Source organism: Scomber japonicus, chromosome 7 (genome assembly GCF_027409825.1).
Source record: "Scomber japonicus isolate fScoJap1 chromosome 7, fScoJap1.pri, whole genome shotgun sequence".
NCBI lineage: Eukaryota > Metazoa > Chordata > Actinopteri > Scombriformes > Scombridae > Scomber > Scomber japonicus.
Genome location: NC_070584.1, coordinates 25385572 through 25399017, shown reverse-complemented (window position 1 = coordinate 25399017; position 13446 = coordinate 25385572). Strand labels below are relative to the sequence as shown.

The following is a 13446-nucleotide window of genomic DNA, read 5'->3' as shown; positions in this document are numbered from 1 at the left end:
CCTTTACTGAAAGTAGGCTTATACTAGAGAGAGGCCTTTATTTTATTATGTCCCTCTGGTTGATAAGTATACAATGCTCATGTTTTAGTATAGAGCCTCCACATAGAGGCACCACTTAGCTGTAGCATTTGGGTATCAAGCTCACAGATGTATGCTTGCTGATTTAGGCAAGTTACCATGGTTACCCCTGCTCATGTAGTGTTACTGCTGTCATTATTATTATATATGCGTCGTTCTCCCATTATTTAAACAATATTAATCCTTAGAGTCTCCTCTGTCCCCTTCCTTCATGCACATTATAGTACTGGCACCAGGAGTTTATCCACCCTTGTGTTGGCATGTGTGTGGGGTCTTTACTGTTTTTGACCATCCCTCCGGTCCATTATTGGAAACGCAGCTTTTAATCAACCACTGTTCTTTACTTGAGCAAAAACAGTATTTAAATGCAATATGTGGAGGGTCAGGTTCAGAGCGGGTTAGATTGGAGCTTTGATGAGAGACATTGGGACAAAGTCTCATACAGGTACAGAGGCACAGCAGCCTTTTCCTGAGGCGCAGTGATATTTTCATCCAGGTCAAAAGCTCACAGTACAAGGTGCACCTGTCTTTAGTTGTTAGAGAGGCACTTAAATAAATATTTCCAATTCTCCCAAAAAATGTTTTATGTTGTACCAGACCAACCTTGAGTCTCAGTTAAACTGACACAAAATGTGTTTTTTTTTTTTTCATCTGAAAAGTTTTTTTCAGTCCGTTTGCTTCTGTATCATACTGGGTTACCTATTCTACTGAATAATGCATTAATAATGAAATGTTTTATCTCCTATTTTATCAAAAAGTTTTGTTAAAACACTAGTTTTGAGAGACTGCTTATCACAAACTTGTTTCTTAGTTAAAAGTAGCCTTTTTATTTGTTTTTCCCTTTGCCCGTGGCCTGTGTGTTCTTACTACAGTGGCATGGTTAGGATGTTTACCATTCAAATTAATTATGTTAGTCTTTTCAGAAAGTGCTGACTGAATTCATAAATTTGGCATCTTTCATTTCCTACTTCAGTCATTCAGGTTCATGCATTCAAACCTAAGAGATGCACAATGCAATTTTAGTTTGATACTGTTAGCCTCTGAGCAGATCCAGTAGGGCAGCTGAATCAGCTGTGTGTTGTGTGGAAGTGATGGAAAGTCTTACTCACTTTTCTACACATAATTCTTTGGGATGTGGTGTAAATTGATGATTCTCTGGTCGGCTGGTCAGCTGACCCTCCCACCAGTAATTCACAGATGTTTTCACAGGTTCCTATATCATATTTGACATTGAGTGGTTGGCTCACAGTGTACAGTACTAGTACTACTCTCACTGCAGTTTTACTTTTTTGTTTGTTTCTTTGTTTTTGCTTTTTTTGTTTTACCAAACCGAGTATCTAGAAAGTAGAGAACAGTATAATTGTTTCTAAACTAACAATTATAAATTAGTTTAGAATTGTAATTTCTTCTTTCTTTGTCAAATGTATTGAATTAATAATATGATGGCTTATTGGTGAATCTTCAGCTTGTTCCGATCGTGTTTTCCTATGTCTTGGACAGGAAGTTTCCCGTTCTTGTTGAGATTGAGTTATGTTTTGGGTGTCCTTGTCAGTGCTGTCTTATAATTCTCTGAGCCTCTTATTTTCATATTTTTTCTACGAAATTATCAACCTGCATCACAAAGTATCATGCACACAACACTACGTATGGTATACTGTACATTTGCTCTTTTTCTCTTTCTTGATAGTTACACTCACATACAGACACATACACATTGGGCTTTTAGCTGCACATATCGTATACATTTATTACCCAACTCATTTCACAGCCAACAAATCCAACCATGGCTGTTTTGATGTTGCGCTAATTATAATGAAGGCTTTATGGGTTACTTTATATGCTTTTAATGTTCCATACCTTCATACCTGTTCCTCCACTTCAAACTGATAACATAGATGTGTGTGTGTGTGTGTCTGTGTCTGTGTCTGTGTGTGTCTGTGTGTGTCTGTGTGTGTCTGTGTGTGTCTGTGTGTGTCTGTGTGTGTCTGTGTGTGTGTGTGTGTGTGTGTGTGTGTGTCTGTGTGTGTGTGTCTGTGTGGAAAATCTTACTATGGCTTCTTTGTCTGATAAAATGGACTGTAACTTCTCAATTAACTTACAGAACATGCAGTTGGCTTTTCTCATGTTGGATGAACAAAAACCAAAACAAAACACACTAAGAGGACTGAGAGCCTGTATTGTCTACTGTTGATGTTTTTTATTGGACTTTTATGGGACAGGACTGGCAGGGATTGGAAGAGTAGATGAGTAATATCTGTCAATTAGTGTGTATATGGCATAAGTGTTTATGGGAAATGTGACACTAAGGTATCACTGGCATGAAAAAGAGGCTAACATTTGTCTTAAGGTATCACGATTAAATTGCCAGTGATATTTGACTGTTTAGAAGTGCTATACTGCAGTACCCATCAGTATTATTAGTACTCTGACATATAGATCATTCAGGTTGTCATCTGTTAAATGAGAAAGTGTATGTGTGTGTGCGTGTGTGTCACAGTGGACTCCCCTACATAGTGGCTCCCTATTGGCTTTCTAGCTAATGTGTTGTCTTTCTCTCTGTGTATTTGTCTGTCTGTCTGTCTGTTTGTCTGTCTGTCTTTATGACTGTCTGTCTGTGATTTTGGTTGTGCATGCACAATGTTCTCTTACTTTTTTGTCTCTTTGCCACATCTGGCCTATCATTTATTTTCTTTGCTTTTCGTGTCAATTATTTGTGCATGTTCTTTTGACTGTGTGTCTCTATTTTGCATGTCCCATGATCTTCTTTCTACACGTTACCTGCTTTTAAATGTCTGCTTTAAATGTATGTTTGTGTTTGTCTCTGCTCGTCTCTCACACGTCCCTGTCCATTTGTCTGTGCATCTCTTTCTTTGTGTTTGGTCTTGTCGTTGTCTGTCTTCTCCTATCGTCGCCGTCTCCATAATGTCCCCTCCTCCAGCCTTTGTGACTTTGCTGAACGGGGACCAGGCTCAGGATGCCATCCGCTCCCTCCATCACAGCACTGTCCGGGGACGCTTGATCAATGTCACCCTGCAGCCTACCGACTCCCTGCTCTGCCTCACCAACCTGCCCCACACCTTCACCGCCCAGCAATTAGAGGAACTGGTACGCTCCTACGGAAACATCGAGCGCTCCTTCCTGGTGTACAGCGAGCTGACGGGACACTCCAAAGGATATGGATTCGTTGAATACATGAAGAAGGACTCCGCTTCACGGGCCCGCTCCGAGCTGCTGGGCCGACCACTGGTACGTTAAAATGATCTTGTCATGTGTAATTAATTGATGCCGTTCTGCTACATTTGCAGTATCTATGAGTCTGAAAAGGTGGAACTAAAGGATCATAAATGGGGATGCTGTGCCTGTTGGGTACAAGTGATTTATTTTAGTTTGCTTCCAGGCATCATCCTCTTAATATAGATAACCAAAGAAACTTCCATAATAGGTTTTGAAATATCAAGCGTGAGTTGATGTTTTCATTTCAACAAACCAGTTACCAGATAAGAGTCACTTTATTTTAAGTTACCTATTTGTAAGAAAGGATTTGAGCATACTGGATTGGTTTATTGGCTATTACAGAGCAGTTTGCATAATCACATTCAATTTGGCTCAGACAAAGCAGGAACCAGACAATTATGGTACTAGCCAGCCTGTTTTAATTCAAAGATAAAATTAAGCAAAAAAAGTCAAGGTCACGTCTGCATATGTAGTTGTTTACTCCCACAAAAGTTTGCCAAATCTTGTAATCATCAGTTGGAGTCTTCGGAAACTTGCATTGCAAGGGACAATAGATAATCACTAGAAATATGGGTTCTTCCAGTTGAGTATGGTTTCAATTTATGATGAGAATATGAAAGGAAAAAGTGGAAGTGTACACACAAAAAAGCTAAAAAAAATCCCTCCATGTCTAGACACACAATTTAGATTATACAACAGTTTGTCTGACCATGCATCAGACAAACTGTGATTGGTTCGAGCAGTAGCGTTTGCTCAAGGGCTGACAAGCTTTCAAATTGGCACACAAGAGCAAAGACCATGAATGTATAATTAAATTCATACTTACAAATATTATCTCTTTGTTTGGAATTATGTGTAGGAGTGTGAAGGCAGAGGAGGGTCTTAAAAAAACAGATTCTTTATGACACTGCTCTGGTTGTGCAGGGGGATCGCTCACTGATGGTGCAATGGATGGACGTCAACCAGCTGAGTCAGGAGGAAAACCTGCACTCTAAGTGTCTGTGTGTTGATCGGCTGCCGCTGGACCTCTGTGACTCTGAGGAACTGACCCAGCTCTTCTCTGAAACCTATAAACCTGTCTTCTGCCAGGTGAGTGAGTGTGCACATGTATTTCTGTGCTTGTGTTAGAAGCTGTACAGACATACAGACTGTGCTTCTCTCTTCATTACATATGAAAATGACTAATTCTTACCATTTTATGGTACGTTGAAAGCACAGACTTCCAAATATAACCTGCAATTTAGCAAGTATAATTACAGAGAGAGGGCCCTTTTACTTTTCACACCTCAGACAAACAAGATCAGGTGTGAAAAATTATGTATCCAAGAGGTTATGGCACATTAAACATGTCTGTGCTATGAATCCAGGGTTTGAGATAAATGTTCCCAAAATCAGTGCCTCTCAGTGTAATGGATGGATCTGTTCTTCATAATATGTCGGACCCTCCTTCTGAGCACACACCATTAAATTAACACTGCCAGGTGTGAGGTGTTAATGCAAAATTTAAGGGTCAGCGTCCCTATTTGCCAATCTCAGACTACCTCTAAGCAACTGTTTCCATGGTGAGGTGTGGCTGCTGTGACATCAGCCCCGCCCTTCAACTCCCTCCCTCTGTTCCACTCTGCTGTTTCTTGTTTTGTTTTTGTTTTTTGTTCTCTCCCGGTTCGGCTGTGTTATGTACCACCCTGCTCCATTACATCCACTCCACCCCCACATGCCCATTTAGACATCACTCAATGGGTATCTTTCATCTACTGCATTTCCAGTTTTAGCTCCACCCCTCTGCCCCACTCCCACATAGAAATCAATACACCCACATCATCCTGGTCCCATGATGCTTTGTGGGTGTTTATCTCATGTTGCTTCACTGTTACAGAGCCAGCAGGCTTTGACCTATGGTTCAGCATTCATGTACTGTACAGTATGTGCTTGTGAGTGAGTGTATTCCTGCACTTCAGCATGTATTTGGTGGAATACTAAATCCACTTTGTTCATAAAATCATGTAAACCAATGAACGAGGGAAATAAACAGCATACACCACAAACAGCAGAGTAGTTGTTAAAGGACTAATCACAGTATATATATTATCTAATGTCATTTTTACTGTTGACAGAGACATTTCAAGCATGAAAGCATAACAAGGCTTGAGTTTAATTTGGTTATCACACAGTTTATCACACACATAATAGCAGGTCAGGACCGTCCATCCTACTGAAGCTGTTGTCAGTGTGTTGGTTTATCTGAAAGCCAGCAGTGATTCCACCCACACAACAACACTGGCAAGCTGGATGCATGCCGTATGTGTATTGCAAGGTCATAAATTCATCACATGTAATGAGCCGGTCCTGCTTGCAGCCAAGATGGATTTTTGACCAAATGCCTCACAATTTACTATACGTTGTGTTCAAAGCTAAATTGATAGATGAGGCTGATATATGGCCAATGTTGCCTTGTTGCAGATGTATTGGTATCAGCGTATGTTGACCAATAAGTTAGCCTCTAAAATTCAGTGTAAGTCAGGCTAATACAATTTTATCTTCGTGATTTTGACTGAAAGAAGTCTGTCATAATGTGAAATTTAGAAAAATATACCACATTATAATAATATGTTGTTTAATATAATTTTATCAATGCCAATATATAACCCAGCTGTACTTGTTGTTACATTGGTACCTTCAACGTGTCATATCCTGAACTGCAGTCTTTGAAAACTGAAAACAAAAATGGACATTTTGGAGTTTGTCATTTCCAAATTGCTGATGGGTTGTATCTTTGAGTAGAGTGTTTAGAAATACAACATTTGTCATTTGAAGTGACATTTGTCTTTACTAACTGTGTATGTTTTATAATTTTATTGAAACGTGTTTACAGTGGTTCATACGTACTTACATATGCATGTACAGGAACATCTCCACATTTCTGCATGCTGTTGCACTCGCTGTGAGAGGTGAAAGTTGTGTTTGTTGTGCAAAAGTTTACATCCATTAGAAGCACAACGGCTGATGCTGTTTTGTATGCAGCCACTGTAAAAGTTTGTCAGCTTGCCAAGCGTGATATCCCTGGGGATATGTTTGATTTTAATACAAGAAAATACAAGCATAGTGTGAAAAGTGTCACTTCCAGTTTGCTGGCCCTATTTGAAGTGGCATCTCCAACTGTGGTTAACATGCCAGTCTGGCCATTTTACCCCAAACTATAAAAGGACACATTGATATATGATTGATATATTGATATGTTTTTGGTTAATTACCAAGCATTAGTGATACCAGCTTCATTCCTGTAGGTGTGTCTGCTTGTCACACTCCAAGGGTCAGTGTCATCTCCTTTACTGAACTGCATTCCTATAGATGTATTAGTGCAGACACTTACAACAGTTCAGATTTATAAAATAAGTTTGTCAAAGATGTCTTTGTTGCTGCATGTTCTTTTGTCCTAGATCTTTACCTAATGTCTTGCAGGCATTAACTTGAGTCTGTCTTACATAAACAGTCTTCCTCCTCCACACAGGTAGAGCTGAGCCCTGTTGTCACTTTTCCTCTGTTCAGAGTGCACTTAACCTGTGCCCTTGGCTCTGAGCACTATAAATCTGTTGCCCACGAAAGGGCCCTCCAGGATGCACTTTGGCCTGAGTCAGCTGGGAGAGATGGAGGAAGGAGGGGGTAAAGAATGTCAACCATATTAGAGGAAAGGACAGCCGGATGGAGACAGTAAGCAGCAAAGGGAAGAGGTGAGGAGGGATGATTGAGCTGAGAATGCCAGACCTATTAGAGAGAGGATGGAGTGAGGGAGGAGAGGGCCGACAGTGTCAAGCCTAATAGAGGGATGGAGGTAGACGGGGAGAGATGGAGAGCTGAGGTAAAATGGTGAAGAGGCGTAGAATGTCAGTCACAGTAATTGTTGGCGTATTTGCAACCGTAAATGTTATAATGATGGCTGAGAGTTAAAAACTGAAATTTTCCCTCAAATCGAGAGAAAAATACCCAACAAATTTTACCATTAGTATACTATAGTCTGTAAAAGAGTGAAGTTAGAGATTGATTAGCAGAATATTTAGGATGAATAAGGAGGGAGACAGGTTAATAAAAAGAAAGTCTTCCATTCTTTTCAGATTCTCATCTAGGGCCCATTTTTAGACCTGGCATTAACTTACATCTCAGGTGATCCAATCACAACTGGACAGCCGAGGCACATTGTTATATAAACCTGTCTCTATTATACGTCTCAGGCTGACCACTTGTGTCCAGATTTCGTTGCTGCTCACATCACTTCAGCTAGGAGTTCAAACAGACCTCCACACCCGAGGGATTTGTTTTTAGTGCTAGCTAAAGACCTAACCAAAATGAACAAATAATTTCCAAGAAATACAATATATCACAACTATTACCTAATTACGTGATAATGTATTTGCAAGGATTCATCGTGCAATTGTGGATTTTTCCATCTCATATAATGACCCCCAAATTAAAAAACAATACTAAGTCAGAGGACAGAAATGCTAGCTGCTCTGTGAGGCGGAACTGAAGTTTCCATTCCAACGTAGAGCCCATTTTTGACCAAATTAAGAAAAAAAAAAGAAATGTGAAAATTCGCAGTTGGGTGCAATGAGATTAACAGCTGGTGACTCTAATTTTCCAGTCCAGTGCCATTAAACCATTGCAGGAGAAGACTCTACCTCTACCTTTGGCAACATTTGATTTTCTTTTTGAGTTTCTGTTTCCCTTTTAGCTAAGGACAGTATTACTGGCAAGAGTAGAATAGACATGTATTTCAGCACTTTACTTCCAGCAAATCACACTGAAGTATGCTCAAAAGAAAAATCCTGTTTTAGCCTTAACACAACGTTTTAAAGCCTCGTTGGTTCTCTTTTTCACAGTGAACCAAAGAGGTTTTACAAGAAAAAGCAACACAAATCAGCCTCCTCTGCTGTAAGAAAATGTAAGCAGTTGAATTATTTTATTCAGAAGCAATAGAGAAGGAATAATATAGCCAGAAGCAGCTATTTGTGGGTTTGAACCTTCTCGCACTCAAGAGAGGGAAGCAGCTCAATCGGTCAAAATTAAACCCCTGAGCAGCAATGAGCAGGGTTTCAGGCTTCACATAGCTGAGGAGAGTCACTACAGCTGGTTTGATTCTGTTTAAAAAGGAGTGAAACTAATCTCACACTTGTTTCATCATTACAGTGTATGCAGGGAAAAAAAAGTTTAATTCAACAAAGAAGTGCATATACTCTAGTAAATATCTTGTCTTATTTTGTCTACTCTATATTAAATGCATTGAGAAGCTCAGTGATGAAAAAAACCTATATCAGAGCTGTTTATTAATATTCTTAAATATGTTCCAATGATCCATGTTACATGATATGTTAATTTGTTGTTGTTTTTTCAAAGGCATACACTTGAAGTATAGTTGATTTATTACTGATTCACTGAATGATCTTCAGAGTAGCACTTCCAAGAGACACAGATATTGACTGAAATACGAGCCAGTGCCAACCAAAGGAAGAATGAGTATGCAGTAGAATGTAAAGCTACTGTTTGGCCCGGATGCTATATTGTCAATGACTAATTATATGCGCCCATTTGTAGTAAACATGTGCCCAAGCACTTGACGAGTAATTTAGCAGTTTATATGGTCATTTTGCATTCATTATGTAACTCATAATATAATATAATAATATATAGTAGAATTGTGTAGCTCAGTCCCACATGGCAGTATACTAAAATTAGTGATCATACATTTGAAATCCAAAAAGCAGATGTAACAGTGCTGTATTTCCGTTTATGCAAATTAGCAAAAAATCCATTTTGAATCAATTATTGTCCAAGTGGCTTTTTTGTTGAGCATATAGTATTGTAGATGTTTGTCATTTTTCAAATCAGTCGGTCTGACTGTGTGGAGGGTGGCCTTTCAACGCTATTAATTATAGCGCCACCATCTGGTCCATTGGTTTATATTTTTTAAAGTAGCATTTGTACGTCATTTCCAGTTAGGGTGTCAAGTTTCATGTCTACAGTTCGTTCCAACTCACAGCAAATTGAAATAATCAGTATTACACTCAAGATTGTGTGCACCAAAATTGATGAAATTCTATCCAGCGGGTTTTGAGGTACACATTTTCAGCATTTGTGGCATTTGCTGCCCCCTCTCAGTCTCCCAAGGTTGTATACCAAGTTTAGTGTTGATACACTCAAAATCAAAAAAGTAGATATATTACATATTATATAATACATATTACTTTTTTCAGTTTATGCAAATTAGCAAAATATCCATCATGGCAGACTTGTACTGTATGGTCTATTTGTTTTTGTTTTTTATATGTCTGTCAAATTTAAGTCAAAAAGACGTGCTAATTGAAGTATTTTTGAAGTATTTTCCAAGTGCAATCTTTAGATGCTTGACAGAGTTATTGGCACATTTTGGTTAAACTTACAATATTTCAAAGATTAAAAGAAAAAACTCTAGGTGTCATGTTCAGTGACATCTTTTGCTGTTCAGAATGATAATGAAGATCCTCCTCAAACATCTGTTGTTTGGTGAATTTAAACTGTGATTCAGTTTTTTCCTTCTAAATTCTACAGTAGAGATTTCCATATTCACATATATTTTTTAAAGATATTCATATGTTCACCCACTCAGTCTCTTGGTCACTTTCATGTACACATTCACACACCCACTCCGTGTCTCTCATTCAGCTCCCTTCATAAAGATCTTTACAGTTAAACTTGTCACTGCAATAGGTCATGTGCCTTTCTTCACAGACAGCTACGACAGGGCTGTCATGACCTCATCACTCGCTTGAGACAACTGACGCAGCCATTTAAACTCTCTTGGTCACACAGAAAACACACACAAACTGACATGGGATGTTCCTCTGAGTGTTTGCTCCACCAGTGCTCAGTCAGCATCTCTTGGCAGGGGACCACGACTTGAGGTCAAGAGCTGTCAGGGACACTGATAGCTAAGCTTGGTTTGTTCTCACATACTTACACACATGCATTTAAAAAAAGAAAGGTAATTCATTTTGAAGTTTCCTTATTTTCCCCTCAGTACCAAGCTGTGGCTACTGTGATTATTGTGATCATTCTCAGCTCCATACGTGCCCCCCCACCTTCCAAACATCTGTTGTCTTTGTGTTTTACTGTAACTTCAGCACCATGGACAGTTCCCAAATTCTTTGACCTTCCTGCATGTCTTGGTGAAGTTTTTAAATGCATTTGACATTTTTGATGTGTAACCCTTACATACTGTTCAGGGTCCAATTTGACCATTTTTACATTTGAGAGCTGTAACCTGTACACATTTCTGCAAGATGGACTTTGTCTAATTCTCCTGAACCATAAAATAGTGATTATAAATGTATTTTTTCCCCATAAATAAATACAATACACTCTCTTCATTAAGGACTAATCAACCATTTATTAATGACTGATGGAGAGTTTTATCAATATGAGTTGGTGCAGAGACTAATTATGAGTCAGAATATGAACAATATGTGAGGGTAAACCATTTGTTCTAGCTGATGTCATTTTTTTCAAACTTTTAGTGCCAGTCAATCAATCCACAAATAACTATGTGGTGTTTTGATTCAAAAATACTACTTCATAAAGTAGAACATGACAAATCTTGTAGCACACACACTACATCAGTGATTCCCAACCAGAGGTATTTGTATCCCAGGCAGCAGTCTGCAGTCGGAGGGTGTTTAACTGTCTTGGGGGGGAAAAAATCTGTTTTGGAGTTAAATACAAATAAACAATTCCAAACTGGTTTCAGGCTGAACTTAATGTTAATTACCACACTAACAAGTAACCTGTGAGTCAGCTGTAGCAACTTAACACCATGTGCTGCAATTAAAAGGACCTGAAAACTAGTTGGCAAAGGAGCTGAAAAGTTTAAATATGTTGCTTAAAGAACACATTTGGAACATGATTCATCATACCTGCATAATCAGATACAGTTTGCTAACTTGGAGGTTTGACAACTGCATTTTATATCTGTAACATACTTGGATATTTTTATCTCTATAAAATGACTTTATATGGCAGATTGTCATATAAGCAAAGAGGCTGCTTGTCTTCTACTGTAAAATATGCTAAATTTCACATTACATCTTAAGTGCCTCTTCAGTTTGACTTGATTCATTTGGCAGACGTTTGACTATATTGTCATTTTGCAGCACAAGCCAGGACAGAGTGATGTAACAGAATGTCTTTGCTTAACTCAATTTTCAGTACACCAAAGAATAACGCTAACATACAGTGTACTTGTCTTGTACATATCTCTCTTTCTCTCAAATACAATTCATATGACATAGTACTATAGCTGGCATTTAGCATTGTAGACTATGAAGGCCTAATTACCCACTCTAGAGGAAAGCAGAAATAAGGACAATATAGAATGTGTGAATGTTGACCTGAAGAAAGTTAACACAATTGCCTTGTTAATCAGGTTCATTGAACACAACCTAGTTAAATATCAGTCCATCCTGTCTAGATCTGTTGAGACTGGGTGCAGTAATAATGTTCATCATATAAACAGGAAACCATACAGTGGTCACAGGCTTATATTGTATATTTAATGCTACACTGGAGGCCACAGTTTTGACATACACAAAGAGACATACTGATCACTTAAAAGGAAGCCACATCCATCATAACTGAAAAAACTGCATTGACTTTAACATCATACAGAAGATCTTATTGCTCATCGACTTGTTTTTTCAGTTAGTGTGACTTACATTAGCCTGTTGGCCCAACCATGACAAGTTTAATCCATTAATTAGACTAGTGCAAGGAAATTACAGAAAGGCAGAATATGGACTAATTTGTTTTTGATTAAGAATGGCATGAAGTTCCAGATTTATGTGATTATTACCCTTTTTATGAATCATACCTTGAAGGAAAGGTAGGATGATGTCCGTACGTTACAATTAACAAATAATGAAAAAGATTTTCGTGAGCAGCTTTTTCAGTCACTTTTATCTAACATAATGTTGGATGATGATCAAGATAAACTTTTTTGTTGCAAGTTCCTCAGTATTACAAACATTTTACCTCACTTCGTGTTTTCTGTCTAGCAAGAACTCAACTTTTTCAGCAGCTGTACTTGCTAACAATTTTCATCCTGTCTAGTTTATTTTGTGGTTTCATTGAATGTCTTAGAATTGTACATGTTCAACCCATATCTGATTAAGATGTTAAATATATAACCATGAAGAGAAAGAACCAAACGACAGCTGGCATGTAGAATGCTCACGTAAGGAAGGCACATGCCCAATTTACATAATCATGCAGATCTGAATAAAGATTGAATATTTCATTTTGTGTGAGTGCAGTTTGAGAAAAAATTGAGAGGTGTGAGTCAGTCTTTGTATCATTACTCACCTGTGAACACACACACACACACAAAGTTGATCATCACTTGAATGCCATTTGCATACGATCCAGCTTGTATCCAGTTTAATATACAATATGTGTTTCACAGTTTAGCCACTTCCACTCCAGTCTTATTTGTTACGTGCACACAAAAATAATGAGTTGAAGATTTTATTATTTTTCTAGCTTTTTTCTAGCTCATATCCTCCATCAGCCTCCCTCACTCTCTCCACTCGTCAGTCACTTAATCAATCACTGATGTTTTTCTTTCCACTCCTCTCCCCCTCCTCGCTCTTTTTCTCTCCATCCCCTCTTCACTCCCACTCTCTCCCCCTCTTCCATCCATCTAGCCATCCATCTCTGAAGTGGTAGAGTGGTTCAGGTTTTCTCCATACAGTTTACTTAATGTATGCTGATTATAATAGTCTATCGACCTACTCCTCCACACATACATCCATTTTCCTCCCTCGTTCCCTCCATCCATCCTGTGTTCAGACCGGAGGGAACAGCAGACGGATGAGTGGAGGAGAGAAGGGGGGGGGTGCAGAGAGGAAGTAGAGGGCCACTTGATTGAGCGCTGATGCGAACAAGCGTCAGTGCTCAGGCTGAGAAAGTACAAATACATTTGTCTCCCACTGATTTGTAATCTGTCCATTTTTACAAGAACATCTGATATGATGGCTTTGCATAAGTGGTTATTTGATAAGTACCATCACAATCACAAATCCTCTAAAACTTTATTGGGCCTTGTTGGAAATA

At 38.7% G+C, this 13446-nt stretch overlaps 1 protein-coding gene across 1 annotated transcript in view; it reads left to right on the top strand.

The window, feature by feature from the left end:
• raver2 (ribonucleoprotein, PTB-binding 2) overlaps positions 1–13446 on the top strand; it is an 84512-nt gene that overhangs the window by 46041 nt on the left and 25025 nt on the right. Inside the window, exons 3-4 of the mRNA XM_053322038.1 lie at positions 3017–3324; positions 4237–4401. Coding sequence (XP_053178013.1) covers positions 3017–3324; positions 4237–4401 — 473 coding nt within the window. The remainder of the gene's footprint in view (positions 1–3016; positions 3325–4236; positions 4402–13446) is intronic.